The sequence below is a fragment of the Desmodus rotundus genome, chromosome 11, assembly GCF_022682495.2.
Source record: "Desmodus rotundus isolate HL8 chromosome 11, HLdesRot8A.1, whole genome shotgun sequence".
Taxonomy (NCBI): domain Eukaryota; kingdom Metazoa; phylum Chordata; class Mammalia; order Chiroptera; family Phyllostomidae; genus Desmodus; species Desmodus rotundus.
The window spans coordinates 7,675,700-7,696,274 of record NC_071397.1 but is presented as its reverse complement, the minus strand read 5'-3'; the positions used below and the strand labels follow the sequence as shown (position 1 = coordinate 7,696,274).

Below are 20,575 nucleotides of genomic sequence, written 5' to 3'. Positions count from 1 at the left end.
CAGGCTCAGTACCACTCGGCACTTTTAGGGGACTGTACGGAGTGTACCTCAGAGTCATCCCACCCAAGGGCTGAGGAGGTTGGGCATTCATCCTCTATCCCCATCACAAGTATTGGCCAGAGGCTGCTCTCTGGGCATTACTTCTCCCGCATGCCCGCCCTGCCCCAGACAAGGCCCGGCACGCTCCCGCTCCCGCAGCTAGGCAGCCTGTGCAAGTGAACAAGGGTGTCAGAGGCTATGACCCTTCAAGCTAGAGCACTTACACTTTCACTCCTCATGGAGCACACGTCCCAGGTGCCTGCTCTGTGCCAGGTGCTGGACTCCTCCTGGGGGTTCAGAGATGAACAAAATGCACTCCCTGCCAAGATGGGGCTCCCGGGTGAATGGGGTAGGAGACAGGGAAACAGGTAATGACAGTACATTGCAGTACAATGAAAGCTGTCCTGGTTGTGTTAACACAGAGGCATAATGCTGTCGCTGAGAACAGAGAGGAAGCTGTTCTGAGCTTAAGCCTAATAACTAAGATAACAACTGCTTATCTTGCACCATGGACGTTTAAACAGCCTAAATGGCTTCATTCTACCCTTTTGATGTGCTAGGCATTATTTCCCCTTTTCTTTCCTGTTACTTATGCGAAGATAAACAACTCTTTTTAGCTAGTTGATGAAGAAGCTTGGTGATTCAAGATGTGGCCCTTGTCTCCATGGCTTTGCTGAGGGGACACACAGGGAATGTTTTTGCCCATCCTGTGTGGGTGTCATTCTGTACCCACAAAACTAAGACCTTCTGAGGGCGGTGGCTCCCTTGGGAATTTGGCTTCTCTCTCCACCCCATCCCCCTACCTTTCTTTCTCCTTTTAAACTGGAAACTGTGACCCCAACATTAAAATAGGAGCTGCCTATAGGACTGCCACTAGGTCCAAAAGGGTGGCACAGCCACCCTAGTGGGCTCAGAAGGTAGAGCTGCCACCCCAGTAGGCCCAGAGGACAGAGCATCAAGCCAAAGAGGATGATTCTCGAGCCTTCAAAGCAAATGGATTTGCCCTGCTATAGGCTTAAACCTGCTTGGGACCTGTATCCCTTCCCTCTTTCCAATTTCTGATTTCTCCCTTTTGAAATGGGAATGTCTACCTACAGCTGTCTCCCCACTGTATTTGGAAGCAGATAACTTGTCTGATTTCACAGACTCACAGCTGGAGAGGAATTTTGCCTCAGTTCTTCAATTCTCGCTCACATGGTTTTAGATGATATTTTGGTGAGATTTTGGACTTAGAGTTGATGCTAGAATGGGTTAAGACTTTTGGCATGGAGCTTAATGAATTCTTCATATAAGAAAAACATGAATTTGGGGGTGGGCAGAAGGCAGAATGTTATACTGAACTGTGCCCCTTCCAAATTTATAGGTTGAAGTCCTAACCCCCAGTACCTCAGAACATGGCTATATTTGGAAATAAGGCCTTTAAAGAGGTGCTTGAATTAAAACTGGCCGTTAGGGTGGGCCCTACGGCCGCTGACCGGTGTCCTTAGGAGAAAAGGAGACGTGGACACACGGAGAGACAGCAGGACCACGTGCACAGAGGAAAGGCCAGGTGAAGACACAATGACAAGGTGGCCAGAGAGGCCTGAGAAGAAACCAAACTGGCCGACACCTTGATCCAGTACTTCTCACCAGTTTGATCAACACCCTACATACCCCCCCCCCCCCCCGCCACACACACAAATAGTCTTCTGAGGTCAAAAGCTATGCCTCCCCTGTCTGTCTGGGAGCTGTCTGAGATCAGGGCTTTCTCCCTCTCCCAGCACACCCACTGAGCTTGGCCCCTCACCCTTTTCTCCCTGTTCCCAAGGGATTCCTACACAGGGCAGTGTCTGGAAAGGTGTTTGGGAAATCGGCTGTCTGTTTCTAACTTTTTTGGTACCCATGGAAGAAGCCTCAGACTGTTACTTCAAGAGGGTCTGGGAGGCAGAGGTGCCGCAGGTGGGGCAGGGCAGGTCTGCAGCTCCTGGACCAGGAAGGCAGCCCCACAGCTGAAGTCTGGAAGTCCAGTTTTATTTTCCCATCTGCCTGCCCCAGAGCCAGTGCCTCCTGAGTGGCGTGATGTATGGGGAACAGCAAGTGCTCTGGGAGGGGAAGCCTGCCAAGGAGGTGCAGGTGCTGCCTCTCCTGGCAGATTCGAACCCCTCCCTCTCTTATTAATTCGCATTTTCCCAGCCTGCAGCACCCTTGAGGGGCCATTTCTTTTTACCTGAAGCAGAGACAGGCATCTCATCTGATTTACAGGCTCCAGGGGTGGGTGGCTCCTGGCTGGTTGCTAAGGTATCTTTTAAATGGAAATCAGGGTGGAGAGATATCACATGTATCTTGCCAGCCATCTGCTAAATGTTGCCTCTTCTGTCTGAAACAGCTCCAGGAGCTTCTGACAGGAGGCAGGGCCCAGGGCCGGGGCAGGGGGAGCAAAGTCTCTGGTCTCGTCTTCAAGTGAAGGGATAGGAATTTTCTTTCACTGCCACCATGTCCCTTCATTTTCCACTTTCTGTCCTCATCTTTCTTTTCTTTTCTTTTGGTTTAAATATAAAATTCCATCTGTTGACTCTGCTTACAAACCATCAGCCTATTTCCACAACTCGATACATTGCCAGTATATTTAAGTGTGTGCATGTGTGTGCATATGTGTGTGCATACATGTGTGCCCGTGTGTGTGTGTGTGTGTGTGACCACCATCAGGGCCTGACAAGTGAATGTTTCTCAGCCAATTAGGCTTCTGCTTCAGGGAAAACCAGTGTTCTTTCCAGGCCCATCCTCAAAAAGGAAACATAAGTACCCAAATTTAGTTGACGAGCGAGGCCATCACTGGTTACTAAGCAATCCCGTAGCGGAGGCAGCAGATTTCTCTGAGTACACAAGTCACATGGAAGCTTGTGGGGCAGAGATGGGAGGGAGCCTCATCTGAGGAAGAGAACAGCCAGAAGCCAATCCTCAGTTCCAATTGCGGTTCCTCTCTCGGGAGTTGGGAGAGTTTGGGCAGGCTCCAGCCTTTCTGGACCTCACTTTAAGTGGTTAGAATGGGGATAAAATACTCAGGACCACAGGGTAGGGTAGAGCAGGTTGGTCAGTGCAGAGGCTGTTCAGTTAAGGGACCCTACAAACAGCCAGGAGTCGTCCCCTGCCTCCTTGTAGACGAGCGCCTTGTGGCCTGGTGGCAGCACTCACCTTGCGGAGGTGTTGGGAAGACTGCACGGAGAAACACCATTGGGAGGGAAGAGACACCGCTCCTACCCTGGTTCCAGTCCCAGAGATGCAGCGATTCTCCCCAGCACTGTCAGTTCGGGGAGAGTCATTATTGTCTTCTCCCAGCTCCTCTCATTCTGTCTCTCCTGGCAATGCCCCTCTGTTCCATCCCCTCTCCCACTAAGGGCTCATGGACTTTCTGAGCAGCCAAGCTCCGGCTCCTCTGCAGAGGGATTCCTTCTCTGAAGGTCGATTCTGACATCTGATACAAGCTGCCACTCTCAACCTGGCTTCTGATGCTCATGCACTTCTCTCAGCTTTGCCCACCAATAATCCCATGCCCCCCCCACCCCCCGCCCATTTAGATCTGGTTCTTTGTTCCAGATACCAGCCCTCCCCTCCCAATCTCCGCCTCTCCTTGCTTCCCTCCTGCACGTACAACTGTTCGAGAGGCTTACAGGGATCTAGGTTGCTCCTCCCAGTGTTTAAGTTACTGCTCAGAAGAGAGACTTCCCTGACCATTTGTACCAATTATGAGTATCGACCCGGCCTTTTCACCTGCCTTCCCAACTCAGGGTTTAAGCTGCTTTTTGTTTGGCTCTGAGAGTAATATTTTAAGTGACAGTTCTCAGAATACAATTTTAATTAAGATTCAATAGTCGCTTCTCCGTCAGTAATCTTCCACGCTGATTACTTAAAACATATTTACCCAGCTCTTTTATGTCACAGATTTGAATTCATTAGACGTTTGCTAATCCTCCACAAACTTTTTTAAAATGTGATTTGTTTAGCTTGATTTACAAGGACAAAACTGTTTAAAACAATGGGCCCCGTGCAGGGTATACATCCCAACATGTCTGGGCACTCCCTGATTTCCACCACCGCCACCGCCGTGGTTGTCTGCCAGAGGCAGGCTGACAAGAGTGCATAGTAGGGCATCTTTCAGAACACTACCTTCCTCTGTACACATACAAATACACGCATGCATGCACAAAGCCACCTCCAGCTCGACTAGCCAGGGGCACCCGTGGGCGTGCCTGTCCCCATGTCCTCAGTGGTTATAGAGATACCACTCATCCCTGCTTGAGCAGATGAGGGGCCAGAGAAATATGGCCTCCCTGACTCTACTGCCACGGTGAGTCAGGCTAGAAAGGGCAGCCAGTGGTTGGCGGACAATGCTTCTGAAGCTTCTGCTGTGACCAGGCAGGCCACTTTGTAGAGATGGTTTGCTCAGCTTATTAGCCAACAGCACCTCAGTGCCAATGCCAAAAACTCACTTTGCTCAGGACTGTCATTCATTTAATTGATATTTACTGTGTACTTACTATGAGTCAGGGGCGGTGCTGGGTACTGGGGGCACAGTGATGGGTGGACGGGACAGGTAAGTTCCCTGCCTTTTGGAATTTACAGACTAGGAAGACAGATGGGTAAGGAATTAAGACAGTAATTAAGAAATTATAATTGAAAGTGCGATGATCCATATGTGAGGCAAGTACAGGGGGCTAAGGAGTAAGTAGCAGGAGGCCTCATTTGGTTTAGGCTTTGGAGAGGCTTCTGGAGTAGGTAGCATTTAAACTGAGACCCAGAGACAGAACAGGAGCTTGGATGGGCAGAAGTGGAGGTGGGGGAGAAGCCAGGATGAAAGCAGAGCACGTTGAACTGCTGGCAGATGATCAAGCTTGGATTGACAAGAGAGAGCTTGAGTGGAGCCGGGACAGGACGAGCAAAGGGAGAGCGAGGAGTAAGAGATAAACTGAGCTAGTGGGCAGGACCAGCTCTTGCAAAAACTTGTTCTTGTGCTAAAAAATAAGGAAAGGGTCAATGCAGGTGGAGAAGATTCCTGTTTGTTTTATCAGGGCCCAGCTAAATGTGGACCCAGGATACATCTGGGCGTGGAGACGCTGGCAGGTGGGAAGCTTCTACATATGGATGCCTCTGGGATGGATGTGCTTGGTGGGACCCGGGCCAGGGTGGGCTGGCACCCCTCAGGAAGAAGGCTGGTGAGAGCATGGACTGGCAAGGTGGGTGGCCACTCCTGGAAGCCCAGAGCATAACCATGGGGACTTAGGTGTGTTGGCAAAAACTTTTAATGAAAATTACCATAATGAAGAGGAGGAAAAGAAAAAACATCTCGTAGAACAGCAGTTGGCAAACTTTTTCTGTAAAAGTTCTTTCTGCAAAATAGCTAATAGGTTAGGCTTTGTTAATCACATTGTATTTATTCCTCCACGCGGCATGAAAAAAGCCATAGACAACTTGTAAATGAATGAGCACGGCCAAGTTATAAGAAAACTTTACTTATGAAAACAGGTGGCAGGCTGGATTTGGCCCTGCCAGACTGTAGTTAGCCAACACCTGCTCTAACAGGTCTGTCCAGGGGTGTAGCCAACAGCCACATATGGCTAGTGAACATTTAGATGCACTCTAAGTGTTAAATACACACCCGATTTTGAAGACTTAGTACAAATAAAAGAATGTTAATCGTTTCATTAATAACTGTGCTGATTACATGTTGAAATCATATTTTGGATATGGCAGCTTCCATTAAACATATTATCCAAATTGATTCACCTGTTTCTTTTTTACCTTTAAAAAATATGGTCAGTAGAAAATTTAAAATTACATTTATGGCTCATATTATATTTCTGTTGGACAGTGTTGCTCAGAAACAATACTTTCTGTAGATAAAATACAAGGTAAGTCTCTGGCCCTGAAGGCTCTCAGGTGAGAGATTTAGCCTTAAAAAGACACAGTAATGGAATTTAAAACTTCACAATAAAGTAGTGTCTGATTGGAATAGGTTTTTAGATTTACAATGTATCTTTGTTTTATTAGCTAGTTGTTTTATCTGCATCTTTGTTCCTCCAAGTGAGAGCTATGGAGCTCCACTTCCTTAAGATATTAATAGCCGCTGCTCAGAAAAACGAGTCTCTTTAGCCAAAACTGAAAAAGGGAGCAATGCAGAGTTAAACATTAATCCCGTTTCTCCACTGCAGCAGAATTTCGCAACCCTTCTGAACTTGCTAATGCATACAGAGCTTTCGCAAGAGTGAGTGATAATAGGCAGTGCTTCCCCAACTCAGAGGCCTTAGCAGCCTTTCTTGCAGAATTCTAAATAGCACTCCTAGAAGGCAATTCGGGAGATGCCGGTCTGTGTGATACCACACAACCGAAGTGCATGATTTTCCCAAATTCCAGTTCGATTGATGTAATTCTTAGCAGTACATAAATAGAGCCACAGTCAGGACAACATGGGTAGTGAGAACACTGTCAGATTTGGAGGCACAAGGACCTGAGGCAAAGCCCCATTCCTACCTTTTCTGGGTATTCATTCATGCAAAAACACTGTGTGTCCGGGAGGGTTTTAGACTTTGAGGATATAATGGTGCGTGAAAACATGTCCCAACTTTTGGGGGCTTTATTGCCGGTGCCCAAGACACACGACAGGATGTAAAGTACCGCATAGAGAATATAGTCAATAATATTGTAATAACTAGGGACGGTGTCAGGGGGGCACTAGACTCATCGGGGGGATCACTTCTTAAGGGATATAAATGCCAAATCACTGTGTTGTACACCTGAAACTAATATAATAGTATATGTCAACGCCAATTGAAAGATAAAATTTAAAAAATTTAAGAAAGGCAAACAATAAGGAAGATAAGTAGGTAAAATATATACAGTAAGTTAGTGCTAAATTTCGAGGAGAAAACATGAAGCAGAAAAGAGGGGTATGCACAGTCTGGGCAGGGTCTGGGGGAGAAGGTGACTTTGAGTAAAAACCTAAAGGAGGCTAAGAGGCCATGGACAAGTCCTCACTTATATATACATGTACATAAATAAGCATTTCCTTGTGTAGGGTGTTCCTGAAGCCCAGATGAGATGATGTATTTGAAGTTCCAGGCAGAGAACCCAGCGTGTGCTAAGTACTCAGAAGAAGTTCATGGCCCAACACCTTCTTTACTTCCCTGAGCTCCCAAAGATGTATCTACTATATGGATTCTTCATGGTAAAGAATTTATCCAAACCCAGTTTCCCACTAACCTTGGTGTCGCTCAGGGCCAATACCCTCTTTGTCCACGTCCTTGTTCTTAAGGAACACAGGTCCAATTTAATTTCATGCCAAGTCTAAACCAATTAAGAAGGTAAAAACTGCTTCAAAGTATAGCCATAACATGCTTTTCAAATCCAATGATCATAAATGAACCACTGGTATGGGATTATCCATCCATCCTCCATCTATCCAGCATACACATATTGAGCACCTACTGTGTTTCAGGCACTGCTCTAGGTGCTTGGGATACAGCAATTATCAAAACAGGCAAAGGGACCTGCCCTCCTGGAGCCGACATTCTAGTGGGGAGAGAGAAAACATTCCACAACAATAATTAATAAGTAAATTAAATAGTCTGTTAGAAAGTGGTAAGAGCTAAGGAAAAAAGAAAAAGTAGACCTGTGTTACAGTGATTGGTAGAAGAGATTACACTTCGCAATGAGCAGATGACATTCATGGCTGCTCCCCAAGGCATCTGTTACTGTGAGGGAGGAAGCTCTGGACAGGGGTGTTAGGAAGTCCCCTCCTGACCTTGACCTTGTATCCCTCTCTTCCAGGCTCCACAGCCTGAGTGACCAGACCATGGAGACCCTGCTTGGTGGCCTGCTGGCATTTGGCATGGCGTTTGCCGTGGTGGACGCCTGCCCCAAGTACTGTGTCTGCCAGAATCTGTCTGAGTCGCTGGGGACCTTGTGCCCGTCCAAGGGGCTGCTCTTTGTACCCCCTGACATTGACCGGAGGACGGTGGAGCTGCGTCTGGGCGGCAACTTCATCATCCACATCGGCCGCCAGGACTTCGCCAACATGACAGGGCTGGTGGACCTGACCCTGTCCAGGAACACCATCAGCCACATCCAGCCCTTCTCCTTCCTGGACCTCGAGAGCCTCCGCTCCCTGCACCTAGACAGCAACCGGCTCCCTAGCCTCGGGGAGGACACCCTGCGTGGCCTGGTCAACCTGCAGCATCTCATCGTGAACAACAACCAGCTGGGTGGCATCGCCGACGATGCCTTTGAAGACTTCCTGCTGACATTGGAAGATCTGGACCTCTCCTACAACAACCTGCATGGCCTGCCCTGGGGCTCCGTGCGGCGCATGGTCAACCTGCACCAGCTGAGCCTGGACCACAACCTGTTGGATCACATTGCCGAGGGCACCTTTGCTGACCTGCAGAAACTGGCCCGCCTGGACCTCACCTCCAACCGGCTGCAGAAGCTGCCCCCAGACCCCATCTTTGCCCGTTCCCAAGCCTCTGCTCTAATCGCCACGCCCTTTGCCCCACCCTTGTCCTTTAGTTTTGGGGGGAACCCACTGCACTGCAACTGTGAGCTTCTCTGGCTGCGGCGGCTTGAGCGGGATGATGACCTGGAGACCTGTGGCTCCCCAGGGGGCCTCAAGGGCCGTTACTTCTGGCATGTGCGTGAGGAGGAGTTCGTGTGCGAGCCGCCTCTCATCACCCAGCACACGCACAAGCTTCTGGTCCTGGAAGGCCAGGCAGCCACACTCAAGTGCAAGGCCATTGGGGACCCCAGCCCCCTCATCCACTGGGTGGCCCCAGATGACCACCTGGTGGGGAACTCTTCAAGGACTGCCGTGTACAACAACGGCACCCTGGACATCATCATCACCACGTCTCAGGACAGTGGTGCCTTTACCTGCATTGCTGCCAATGCTGCTGGGGAGGCCACGGCCACTGTGGAGGTCTCCATTGTCCAGTTGCCACACCTCAGCAATAGCACCAGCCGCACAGCGCCCCCTAAGTCCCGCCTCTCAGACATCACTGGCTCTAGCAAGACCAGCCGTGGAGGGGGAGGCAGTGAGGGTGGGGAGCCTCCCAAAAGCCCCCCAGAACGGGCTGTCCTTGTGTCTGATGTGACCACCACCTCGGCCCTGGTGAAGTGGTCGGTCAGCAAGTCAGCGCCCCGGGTGAAGATGTATCAGCTGCAGTACAACTGCTCCGACGATGAGGTACTGATTTACAGGTGAGCTGGGACTGTGCAAAGGCAGGGAGGGGTCTGGCTGGGGAAGCAGGGGGTGCTGGGGGGGCTTTGAGCTGTTGCCACCTAAGGCCCTGTTCCCCAAAGGTGCCTGTAGGGATCCTGGGACAAGCCACGCCATTCGTGCAGGTAAGAGGAGATAGAAAGACCATCTACGTGTTTAAGAAGAGAAGAGAGGAACCTACATGGGCAACCCGAGAAGATCTGTATGTAGGAGGACCGGGCCCCAGGGGTGTGGCTCTGGTAGGTGGTCGTATGGCTTTGAGCAGCAGCAGCAGAACTTCCTGTTTTGAGCCGCAGCTAGAGAGTATGCATGGACAATGAGTGGACCTCTTGGCCAAAGGGCCTGACTCCTCCAAGGAGAAGTGAATCTGGCCTTCACACGGACTCAGATGCCGTCGTGATTAAGGCCTTGAGGTGAGAAAGAGTAGAATTCAGATCATGGCTTGGCCACATGTGAGTTATGTAATTCTCCTGGGCTGCCTCAGTTTTCCTCATCTGGAAAATATGGGTAACCCATCCGTAACTTAGTCTGGACACTTGGTTGTAGGTAGTTGAACCCAAGTCATACTGGCTTAAAAAAAAACAAACAAAGGAAGAGGGAACATGACTGCTCATGTAATTGAAAACGCAAAGATCTGCTTCAGGCTCAGCTATATCGAAAGCCCCACAAATACCTTGCACTGATCTGTTGTTGAAGTTTCTTCCAGCTCTGGCCTCCTAAGTGGGTGAGTCTCAGATGGGAAGGTGTGGGAGAGAAGCAGGTACACTCCCTTACCTGGCATGTGCTTATGTGGAATTTCCTTCACCTGGTTCATCTGGAGAGCAGCTTCATTTCTCAGGATGGAGAGGAAGCAGCATTAGAACTTAAATAATGCATGTATACATGTGTAGAAAGATACACAGATCTCTAGATGCATAGAGATACATAGATGCATACAGATATAATTAAACTTAAACATACATATGTATATTTTTTATTTACACAAGTAATAGTCTTTGTAGCAAATTTGGAAAATAGAGAGAAATGATAAAGAGGGAAATAAGAATTACCTGCAATCCCACTACTCAAAATTAATCAAAAGCCTTTAGCCTTTCCATTTTATTTCAATTCAAAGCAATATTTATGATCATTCTAGTGTGCACTTTTGTTTCTTAATTTCTCCACTCAGCATTACAGCTGGCTTAGTTCCTACGGTGTTAACATATTTTTCACTTGTCTGTACCATAATTTATTTAACCAATCTTCTATTGTTGGACATTTAGGTTGTTTACCATCTTTTAATATTAAAAGTAATGCTGCGATGAATATCTTTATACATAAATTTATTTGTGCAGCTTCAATGATTTTCTCAGCATATTTTCCTAGGAATTGAATTACCGGTTTAACGAGCAGAGTATAACACTTACATATTGCACATGAATATTTATTTACCCTCTCACCATTAGAAGGTGACAGCGCCCACTCTGACCACACCTCTGCCGATCATTGAATATGTAACTGCTTGCATCTTTGCCAATTTTATAGGTGGAAAATGGAACTTATTGTAATTTGCATTTCTTTGATAACTTATGAGATTGACCTTTTAAAAATATGTATATTGCTTCACTTGTGAATTTATTACATGGTCTTGACTTTGATAAAAAGTGTGAAGGGGAAAAGCTACCAGCTCGGAGGCTTGCACAGGCCCAGGAGGAAGGGAACTGAAGTTTGGGGGGGGGATGTTGGCATCAAGGGGGCGGCCTACTGAGGCTGCCAACATGGCAGCCTCCCGGGGGTCCCAGGAACTCTGGGAGGGTCACCAGAGGGGTTGGAGCTATGAGGAGCCTGAAGTCAATCAAGGTCCTGGGGACACTAGGTTTATAAATATAAATAAAGCAGAAGTATCAGAGGTCTTGGAATTTTTTAAAAAGATGCTGAGTTGCTCTTAGAGCACAATGAGGATTAACAGGGATACGGCACGAAAGCTCCCCAAATAGCATGGGCACGTAGGAAGTGTTCAAGGAACACAAGTTATTTTATCTTTGGTGGTAGTAATAGTAATGTAGTAATAGTAATGGTGAGAGTAAGCCCATCATCTTGTCTGCCAGCCTGGGGAATGAAGTGGAAGAGGAAGGTTCGATACACAATTCAGGCTTTAAGTAAACAGACTTCCAACAGTTTACAGCAAAAGGTCAAAGTGCTGCATATGTAGCAAGCACTAGCCAGCACGACTGCCCTCTTGTGTGTGTGTGACATGCAGCTCTACAGGCAACATCTCATTTAATTCTCCTGGACGTGCCAAGAAGTACAGAGGCCGAGAGAATGAAACGACTCTCTGGGGCTGCACAGCCAGAAAGAGGCAGGACTAAATGAGCCCAGGCCTTCTTGCTTCCAACTCAGTCACCATGGCCCTGCTTCCCTGCCCACGACTCTGGCTCCAGAGAAACAGGAGACTCAGAGAAAGAAACTGTGCATTTTTAGAAACAAATTGTTCCCATAAGGAGGAAAATACACCAATGGCTTTCTGATATGCTCCGACTTTGACAGGAAAGTGTATGAAAGAAAGAAAGAAAGGCTTGTATCCAAAGATGAATATTAAAGAGGAGCACACACCGTTCAGAGAGAGCTAAAGGCAGCCAACAAGGGCTTTTCATCCATGTTTAGAGCAAGAAGAGAAAAATGACAAAGGTCTGCTGTTTGAGAACAATGTTGCAGGAGACTAGACAAAGCCGGCAGGCAAGGCCAAGCAATTTCCAATATGCCTCCACCCTCCCCGGCAAGAACAATTGCAACAATATAGTCGGTCCCCACTTAGCGTCAGCCATAGGTTCTGTGACTTTGAGCAATACAACGTATAGCCAGACCAATTTCGCCTTAGACTAATGGATACATACGCACAAGAGTTAAGTTCCTGCAGCATCTATCGATACTATAACGAAAAGACACTATTATTGGAGGACCTGCTTCAAGGTGCAAATCTGCACTGAGAGCTTTCTTGCACTGGGAACTCTTCTAAAGCCTTTATGCATAACTCACTTCGTTTTCATAAAACCCCAGGAGGCCAGACTGTGCTTCTACCGCATTTTATATGGTAGAAACTTGCCTGAGGCAAGTTTCTTATATAAATTCATTTACATGTTGTCTAAGGCTTTTTTTTTTTCACGCAGAGTTGAGGAGTTCCAGCAAATACAATGTGATTAACAAAGCCCAACATGTTAGCTATTTTTGCATATTGTTATATGGTGGGGTGGGGCGGGGGGTTTAGGAGCAGAGAGAGAATTCAAATCTAGGCAACCTGGGAAGGACAAGACTAATACTAAGGAGAGGGAACCGTAGCTCAGCAGAGATGCCTCACACTGCCAGACTGGTCCCCAGGGCCCAGGGGTCACTTCTAGGTCTGAAGGAACACTAGATGAGGATCCCAAGCCCAGGAAGTGATCCAGAGGCAGCATGGACAGAAAGGGAAGTGCCTGAGATGGGAGATGGGAAGATGTTCTACTCTGCAAAGAACACCCAGAATACCATAGGATGCTAGGCTGGACACGGGCATTCCAAATTCTAGAAAGAATTTTTCGGCAGACGGCTATAAGCTCCTGGAAAAGAATGCTGATTGCCAGGACTGGACCTGGGTTCACAGGGCGCAAATCCTGCCGAGGTAGTGAGCTGTCTTCAGGGGACACAGTGGCCAGTAGTTCTCAACGTTTCAATCTGCCTGCTTGTCATTCAGGAGGGCAACACTGCTCAGTGACATCCCTCTTTGTACCATGATTCTCCACTAGGCCCGTCCCCATGAGTCTCCACGGGGAAGAGGACTGGAATCTCTGGGGTGATAAGTACACTTGGAAGACATCGCAGGAGTTTCCAATGGCTGAGACTCACTGCCCTAAACAGCCCATCACAATTGAATGGGGCATTCGACAAAATCTCCCCCTGTGTTTGGAACAAAATGGAGAAACGGAAACTGATAAAGTGGACTTATAACTGGCCAATAACCAGATTGATTAATAAATGGATGTGAACACCCAGGAACGCCTCTGCCTCGTGCCTCCACGCCTGCCTCCATCACGGTACCGCGCAGTGTATCGACATGAATAACAACACAGGAAAGGGTGTTCCTTTTGGCTCAGGGACTCAATTGCCTGAGTCCAAGGTGAGGAAAATCTGGCTCTACTGGAATTTTGTGTGGCGCAGGCTCAGAGTTGTAGCTGATCTCAAAGACATCCTGGCCACAAAGTGATGGAGCTGCTAAGAAAACTCCTGCAGTTTTCGGTTGTGTTAACAGAAGCAAAGGGCTCAGATCGCATATGGGAGGTTACGATTTTAATCACTGAATCATTCACACTGGTCAGAACAGAGCTGTGATATGTTTACTAGAGATGATGCAGCCTTAAGAGTCATCTTTTACCAACTGCACTGTATCCAGTGATCAAGTGATGAGAATGTGATGCCGGAAGCTTATGTGTGATGGGCAAGGGTTACCTTGGAGATGGCAGGACTTAGAAAAGAAAGCATAGCACCCTTAACTTGTTCAAAGAACTTCCATGAGCAGAAGAGAAGAAAACACACACATCCACACACAAGAGAGAGAGAGCAGGCATCGGCCCAATACAAGAAAAAATTCCAACAGCAACAGCTTCCCATGCCCCTCTCTCTCATAGCTCTCTCTCTGGCTGTGGGATGATTTGGCTTCGTATCTTTCTCCCTCTCTAGCATGTGCTATTCTTGTGTACTCAGCTCTGGACCCTGCAGCTCCCAGGAAGTCCTGGCCCACAACAGCTACCAAGTCAACATTTGGTGAACTGAACAGAATGGAAATGAACATCAGAGCTGCCTAACAGCAGAATAAATAAGAGCTGCCACTAAGTTGTCAGCTGCCTGGGCCAGAAGGGTTCAGACAGAACCCGGCTGACTCTGTGCCAGGGCTCCCAAGCGGGCAGCCTGAATTTAATATGTGACTTAGACGAGTCCAGCCCTGACAGTCTGTGACTCTGTTTAAGACTTTTATAATCCCAGGATCCAGACAACATGGTTACCACAATTGCTAAATCCACCTGTTTTTGCGAGCTGGGGCCACTAAAGCATCTTACCTCTCATGGTTAGGGAGCCCTGTCTCATTAGGTTTTGAGTCCCAGGGCCTGAAGACACAGACAGGGACTTTGGCAATGGCTCATATTGTGCAGCCAGACCTGGACACAAGTCACTGACAAGTCACCATTGACTCACGCCAAGGTCCCACAGAAACCTTGGGAGTTGTGAGCCACTTCTGAAAGTATCAGGTTCTATTCTGCACGCCAGGGAGAGCAGCAGCCTGGATAATCGCAAATCATGGATAACTCAGGATTTGGATTTGGCTATGAAATGGTGTCTTGCTCTTTTGCCAGATGTTAGCTCTCTAATTATCTAATGGTTCTTGCTGACTTCCCGAGACATTCGCCTTCCCTGAGTACACACTGCTGAGCCCTGCAGGCAGGCCCTGGGTCATGCTGGGTACACACAGTCCACAGGTGGGTCCTGTTTCCCATATGACTAGGGAGGGTAGACTCTCCCATCTCTCAGCCCTAGAACCTGCCCTTGCAGGGAGGGGCCTACATTAATGGGGACAATGTCAGAGGGAGGAGGGGACAATAAAGGGAAGAGAAAGGATGGCCAGAATGGAGTCAGAAAGAAGGGGTTCCCTCTACTGACCCAAAAAACGCAGCAGCCCACCCCAGCTCTGCTTCCTCCCTGGTGTGACATGGAAAATTAAGTGCCCTGCATGTTATTATCAGTCCAAGTGACATTCACAAACACTTGTCTCCAAGAGTCATCAAGAACATCTGTCACCAGGCGTGATGTTGGAACAGTCCCCAGGAGGGCCAGGGGAACAGCAAGCATGCTTCCAAAGCACAGTGTGGAATTAGCCAGGATGCGGCCTTGCCTTTGTGGTGCTTATTAGCCTGCCGTTATCTCCGTGTAGGGGAAAGTGAGGGATTATGAAAAGACAAACCTTGCAGATGGAGGGAGAGAGCAGTCCCCGAGTCTAGATGTAGGTCTCCCTTTCCATCCTATATTCTTCCACGATTCTCAGCCATGCCCCCTACGCTGGGGAGACTGACCTACCCTACCGAGTGTTTCAGGGCTGGTAGGAAGCATCTTTTACTCTTGCTCTGTCTCCCATCTGAGGAAAGGACAAGAAAGCAGATTCAGTTCCCACCCCATGAATCAACACTTCAGTGGAGATTTGCTCCCTCCCCATGAAGATATAGCTGCCTTTTCCATGGGGTGGAGGGAAATTTACTGCTGAACCTGGGATCTTGCGGATATGGGGAGAAACTTGCTAGGGACAGGTGTGCTTAAAGGGAGGGGGCATGGCAGGTCCAGGACCTGCCACCTATTTGGGAAGTCTTTGATTTGGCTGCTTCTCCAGACATCTCAGCTGCTGCTGAAAGGGTCGATGGAGCTCCCACAGGCAGAGGAAGAACAGGGTATAAAGGAGGAACTTGGGATTGGTGGATTAGTAGGGAGGGAAACTCCTCAGCAATTCCTTGGTTGGCGCCGAAATCAAAATCAGCCTGCCTTGGATTTTACTTTTCTAAATATTTCTAAATTTCTTGCATACTGTTTGATTGTTAAAACCTGACATCCACAAGTAGGGATGGACAGGACAAATATTATGCCCGTTTCATGGATGGTAAAACCAGTCTCAAACGAACTGAACCAATTTCGCAAGGTTCTACAAAACAGGCTAGACATGGGGCCTCCAATGTGCACGTACCATGCTGGGAGGCGGACCTCAGTTACACCCCATGGAGGTTTTGTTAAGGCTGAAGACTTGGGCTGAGAGCACTACCTGTTATTTGTCTTCCTGGGAAAAATGGGATAAGCCACTGGGAGTCTGATGGGATTTCTCTTTCAGCTTTAGTGTCTTCCCTCACATTTCTAAGGCTCAGCAATGTTGGAGCAAAGGGGAACAGGGGTGCCAGTGAGAACCTTGGGTCCCACTCAGAAACAGCTCCCTGAGACCAGCTAGCAGAAATGGTCGAGATGAAGATTTCCGGGTTCTATGTCTCATCAGGTGAGCCATCGTGAAGTGACCATGTTGTTAGAGGTATCACAGAGAAAAATGAAGCTGGGAGCAAAAGTCTAGAGAGGCAATTAGAATGAAAACCTAATGTGACTTAAACTCAAGGGTGTAAGTCTGTTGTATAGAAGAAATACAGTGGAAGAGAGTTTACGTCTAGTTTTCTGTGCAGCGTGACCACCAGGGGACCCACTTGTCTTTGTGCTCTGCCATCCTCAGCACAGTTTCTGTCCTGAAAATCACCTCATAGTGCAAAATGGCTGCTGGAGCTCTAGCCATCACATCTCTTTTCTACACATCAGGAACTATGAAAAGCCAAAGGGCAAGAGGGCAAAAGGGGGGATTCTGAGAAGCTCTAGACAATACTTCACCTTATATCTAATCAGTCACACCTGACTGCAAGGGAAGCTGAGAAATGTAGTTTTTTTAAAGGTAGGCATAATACACTTCCAGTAATATAGAGAAAATAAGAAGGCAGCTGTCATGACTAGAATCTGAGTTTGTACTCCAGCTCCACCACTTACTAGTCCTGGTCCCGTGGACAAATCACTTCACTGTTCTCAGCCTCTGTTTTCTCATCTGTGAAGTGGGCACAGAGTTTCCTTTCTGCATATTTCATATGTTGTGATGTGGACTGAATGAGGCCATGTATTGGAAAGTGCATCTTTCGTAGCCAACTATGAGGTACTGGATACATGTAAGGACTAGGAGCCTGCCCACTTTCCCTTCTTAGCCCCCTGTTCTTGTCCCTGTTCTCCAAACTGCCTCTTGTGGCACAATTCTTCAAAGCCTTACTCCAAGAGAGCTGCAAACCAGGAGAATGATCCGATAGTGTTTTAAGATATCAAGGTATAAGGTATAACCCCTTTCAGAAATTTTTGTAGTTCAACAGGGAACTGTGTAAGAACCAAACAAGTGAGTCTCTAATGGTGTACTTTCAAAGCCCACAGCAGGTTTGTGTGTTGAGAGATGTTTTTTAGGGGTACCTTCCGAGAGTGTCTCAAATCGTATCACTACCCTCTCTTCCTGTCCTCTTGCTCTGCACGTGAAGATTCAAAAACCTTCAGAGGTGACTAACTTCTCCACTTGTCATTTCTTCATCACTCTCAAAAAGCTCTGGCTGGAGACACCTCTGAAGATAGAAATAATTAGCAGAGTAAAGGGCTTACTGTGCATCAGGCCTGCCTCTTTTCTGAAATGTGGCTTTTTCCCTCCTAGGAAGGGTGAACCAAACTCTTTGTTAATTTTATATATGTTTGGATAGTTTAGTAGTGAGGTGAGGATATTGTTTATTTCCCACCAGAAAAACACGGAAGAGGGTTTACAGAGGGAGGGGTTGGGAAGAGGAGCGTCTGGGACCTTCAGGGCTGGTGGTGGCGGCAGCCATGAGAACATCAAGCACTCCTCTGACAGCGAGACTTTGCCAACCATCCACTGCAGCCAGCTCCTGTCAGCCTCAGCACAGCTCCGAGCAGACCGGGGTGGGCAAGCGGTGACACCAGGTGTTCTGAGACCAAGCCCGAGGCTCCCCCCGACCCTAGCATTTGCCAGCCCTGGCTTCACACTGCAGTCCCCTGGGAAGTTGTATAACCCCTCTCTAGGAGATCCTGAGTCAGCTTGGCGTGGCACACACCGGAGCATCAGTGATTTTAAAGTTCCCCAGTGACTCTGATGTGCATTCAGCATCATGGCCCTGTACCCAGTGAAATCAGGTGTGTGGGAAGCACTGGTGGGCAGCACCCCTATCAATCCCACAGCTAGGGGTTTGGTCTCTGAAATTCTAGTGAGGGTAGAGGCCAGAAGATCTGGATTCTAGTCCTAGCTCTACCCAAGTCACCTTACCTCTCTGAGACTTTGCTCCATCTATAACACCGACATAAAAATCCCTTCAACTGGGGATACGCCAAAGAGATAAAGTATGGGAACCACTTAAGAAACACAAACATCTTGTGCATTTGAGTTGCTGAAGTCATTTTTCTCATCCCTCAGCTGAGCGTGAGTGGTTGATACAGGCATAGTTTTATTGTGCTTCGCAGATACTATGCTTTTCACAATTGAAGTTTTCTGGCAACCCTACCTTGAGCAAACCTGTAGGTAGGTGCCAGGGTCCCAACAGCTTTTGCTCACTTCGTGTCTCTGTGTCGCATTTTGGTAATTCTCACAGTATTTCAAAATTTTCATTATATTTGTTACAGTGATCTGTGATCAGTGGTCTTTGATGCTACTATTGTAATTGTTTTGGGCACCATAAACCATACCCATAAAATATGGAGAGTTTAATCAATAAATGTTGTGCATGTTCTGACTGTTCTACCAGCCAGCAGTTCACCCATCTCTTTCCCTCTCCTCAGCCCTTCCTAATCCCTGAGACACAACGATATTGAAATTAGGCCAATTACTAATCTTACAGTGACCTCTAAGTGTTTCAGTGAAAGGAAGAGTTGCGCATCTTTCACCGCATATCATGAAGTATCAATGATTAAGCTTAGCGAGGAAGGCATGTCAAAAGCTGAGACAGGCTGAAGCTAAGCCTCTTGCTCCAATTAGCCAAGTGGTGAATACAAAGAAAAAGTTCTTGAAAGAAATTAGAAGTGTTACTCCAATGAACAATAAGAAAGTAAAACAGCCTTACTGCTGATAGGGAGAAAGTTTTAGTGGTCTGGATAGAAGGTCAAACCAGGCACAACATCCCTTTAAGCAAAAGCCTAATTCAGAGAGCAGACCCTAACTCTCCCCTGAATTCTGTGAAGGCTGAGAGATGAGGAAGCTGCCGAAGAAGAGCTACCAGGTTGGTACATGAGGCTTAAGGAAAGAAGCTTTCTCCATAACATAAAAGTACAAGAGAAGCATCACGTGGGAATGAAGCTGTAGCAAGTTATCCAGAAGATCTAACGAAGAAAACTAATAAAGGCAGCTACACTAAACAATAGATTTTCAATTTAGGTGAAACAGCCTTCTCCTGAAGCTTCATCTAGGACTTTCATAGCTAGAGAGAAGTCAACGCCTGGCCTCAAAGCTTCAAAGGACAGGCTGACTCTTTTGTTAGGGACTAATGCAGCTGCTGACTTTAAGTTGAAGCCAATGCTCATTGACTACTCTGATAACCCTAGGGCCCTTGAAAGTTATGTTAAATCTACTCTGCCTGTGCTCTATAAATGGAACAAAAAAGCCTGGATGACAGCACATCTGTTTACAACGTGATCTACTGAGTATTGTAAGCCCACCATTGAGACCTACTGCTCAGGAAAAAAAAGATTCCTTTCAAAATATTACTGGTCATCGATAATGCACCCACCCAAGCTCTGATGGAGATGTACAATGAGATTAATGTTTTTTTATGCCTGTTAACACAACTTCCATTCTGCAGCCCATGGATCAAAGAGTAAGTTTGACTTTCAAGTCTTATTGTTTAAGAAATACATTTCATAAGGCTATAGTTGCCATAAATAGTGATTCCTCTGATGGATCTGGGCAAAGTAAATTGAAAACCTCTGGGAAGAAATTATCATTCTAGATGCAATTAAGAACATTCATGATTCATAGAAAGAGGTTGAAATATTAACATTAATAGGAGTTTGGAAGATGTTGACTCTAACCCTCACGGATGACTTTGAGGGGTTCGAGACTTCAGTGGAGGAAGCAACTGCAGATGTGGTGGAAATAGCAAGAGAACTGAAATTAGAAGTGGAGCCTGAAGAAATAACTGTACTGCTATAATCTCATGATCAAACTTTAATAAGTGAGGAGTTGCTTTTTTTAACAAGCAAAGAGAGTAGATTCTTGAGATGTAATCTACTCCTGGTGAAGATGCTATGACTATTGTTGAAATGACAACAAAGGACTTAGAATATTACTTGAACTTATTTGGTAAAGCAATAGGAAAGTTTGAGAGAATTGACTTCAATTCTGCAGGTCTACTGTGGGTAAAATGCTATCATACACCATTGCATGCTACAGAGAAATTGTTTGTGAAATGAAGAGTCAGTTGTAGCCAACTTCATTATCATCTCATTTTAAGAAATTGCCACAGCCACTCCAACCTTCATCAGCCACCACCATGGTCAGTCAGCAGCCCTCAATATTGAGGCAAGATCCTATAACAGCAAAAGGATTATGACACACTAAAGGCTCAGATGATGGTTAGCATTTTTAAAGCAATCGAGTATTTTTAATTAAGGTATGTACATGTTTTATGTATAATGTTATTGTGCACTTAGTAGACTACAGCATAGTGTAAAGACAACTTTTATATG

General features: G+C 47.0%; 1 protein-coding gene across 2 annotated transcripts in view; it reads left to right on the top strand.

Annotated features, from left to right (window-relative positions):
* Positions 1-20,575, top strand: part of LRFN2 (leucine rich repeat and fibronectin type III domain containing 2) — a 178,385-nt gene that overhangs the window by 131,274 nt on the left and 26,536 nt on the right. The window contains exons 1-2 of one of the 2 annotated variants that reach the window (XM_024558051.4): positions 4,590-4,609; positions 7,840-9,264. In XM_024558051.4, coding sequence (XP_024413819.3) covers positions 4,593-4,609; positions 7,840-9,264 — 1,442 coding nt within the window. In that variant the 5' untranslated portion in view covers positions 4,590-4,592. Of the gene's footprint in view, positions 1-4,589; positions 4,610-7,839; positions 9,265-20,575 lie in introns of those variants that run through there. The other variant, XM_053914390.2, reaches the window with a different exon arrangement.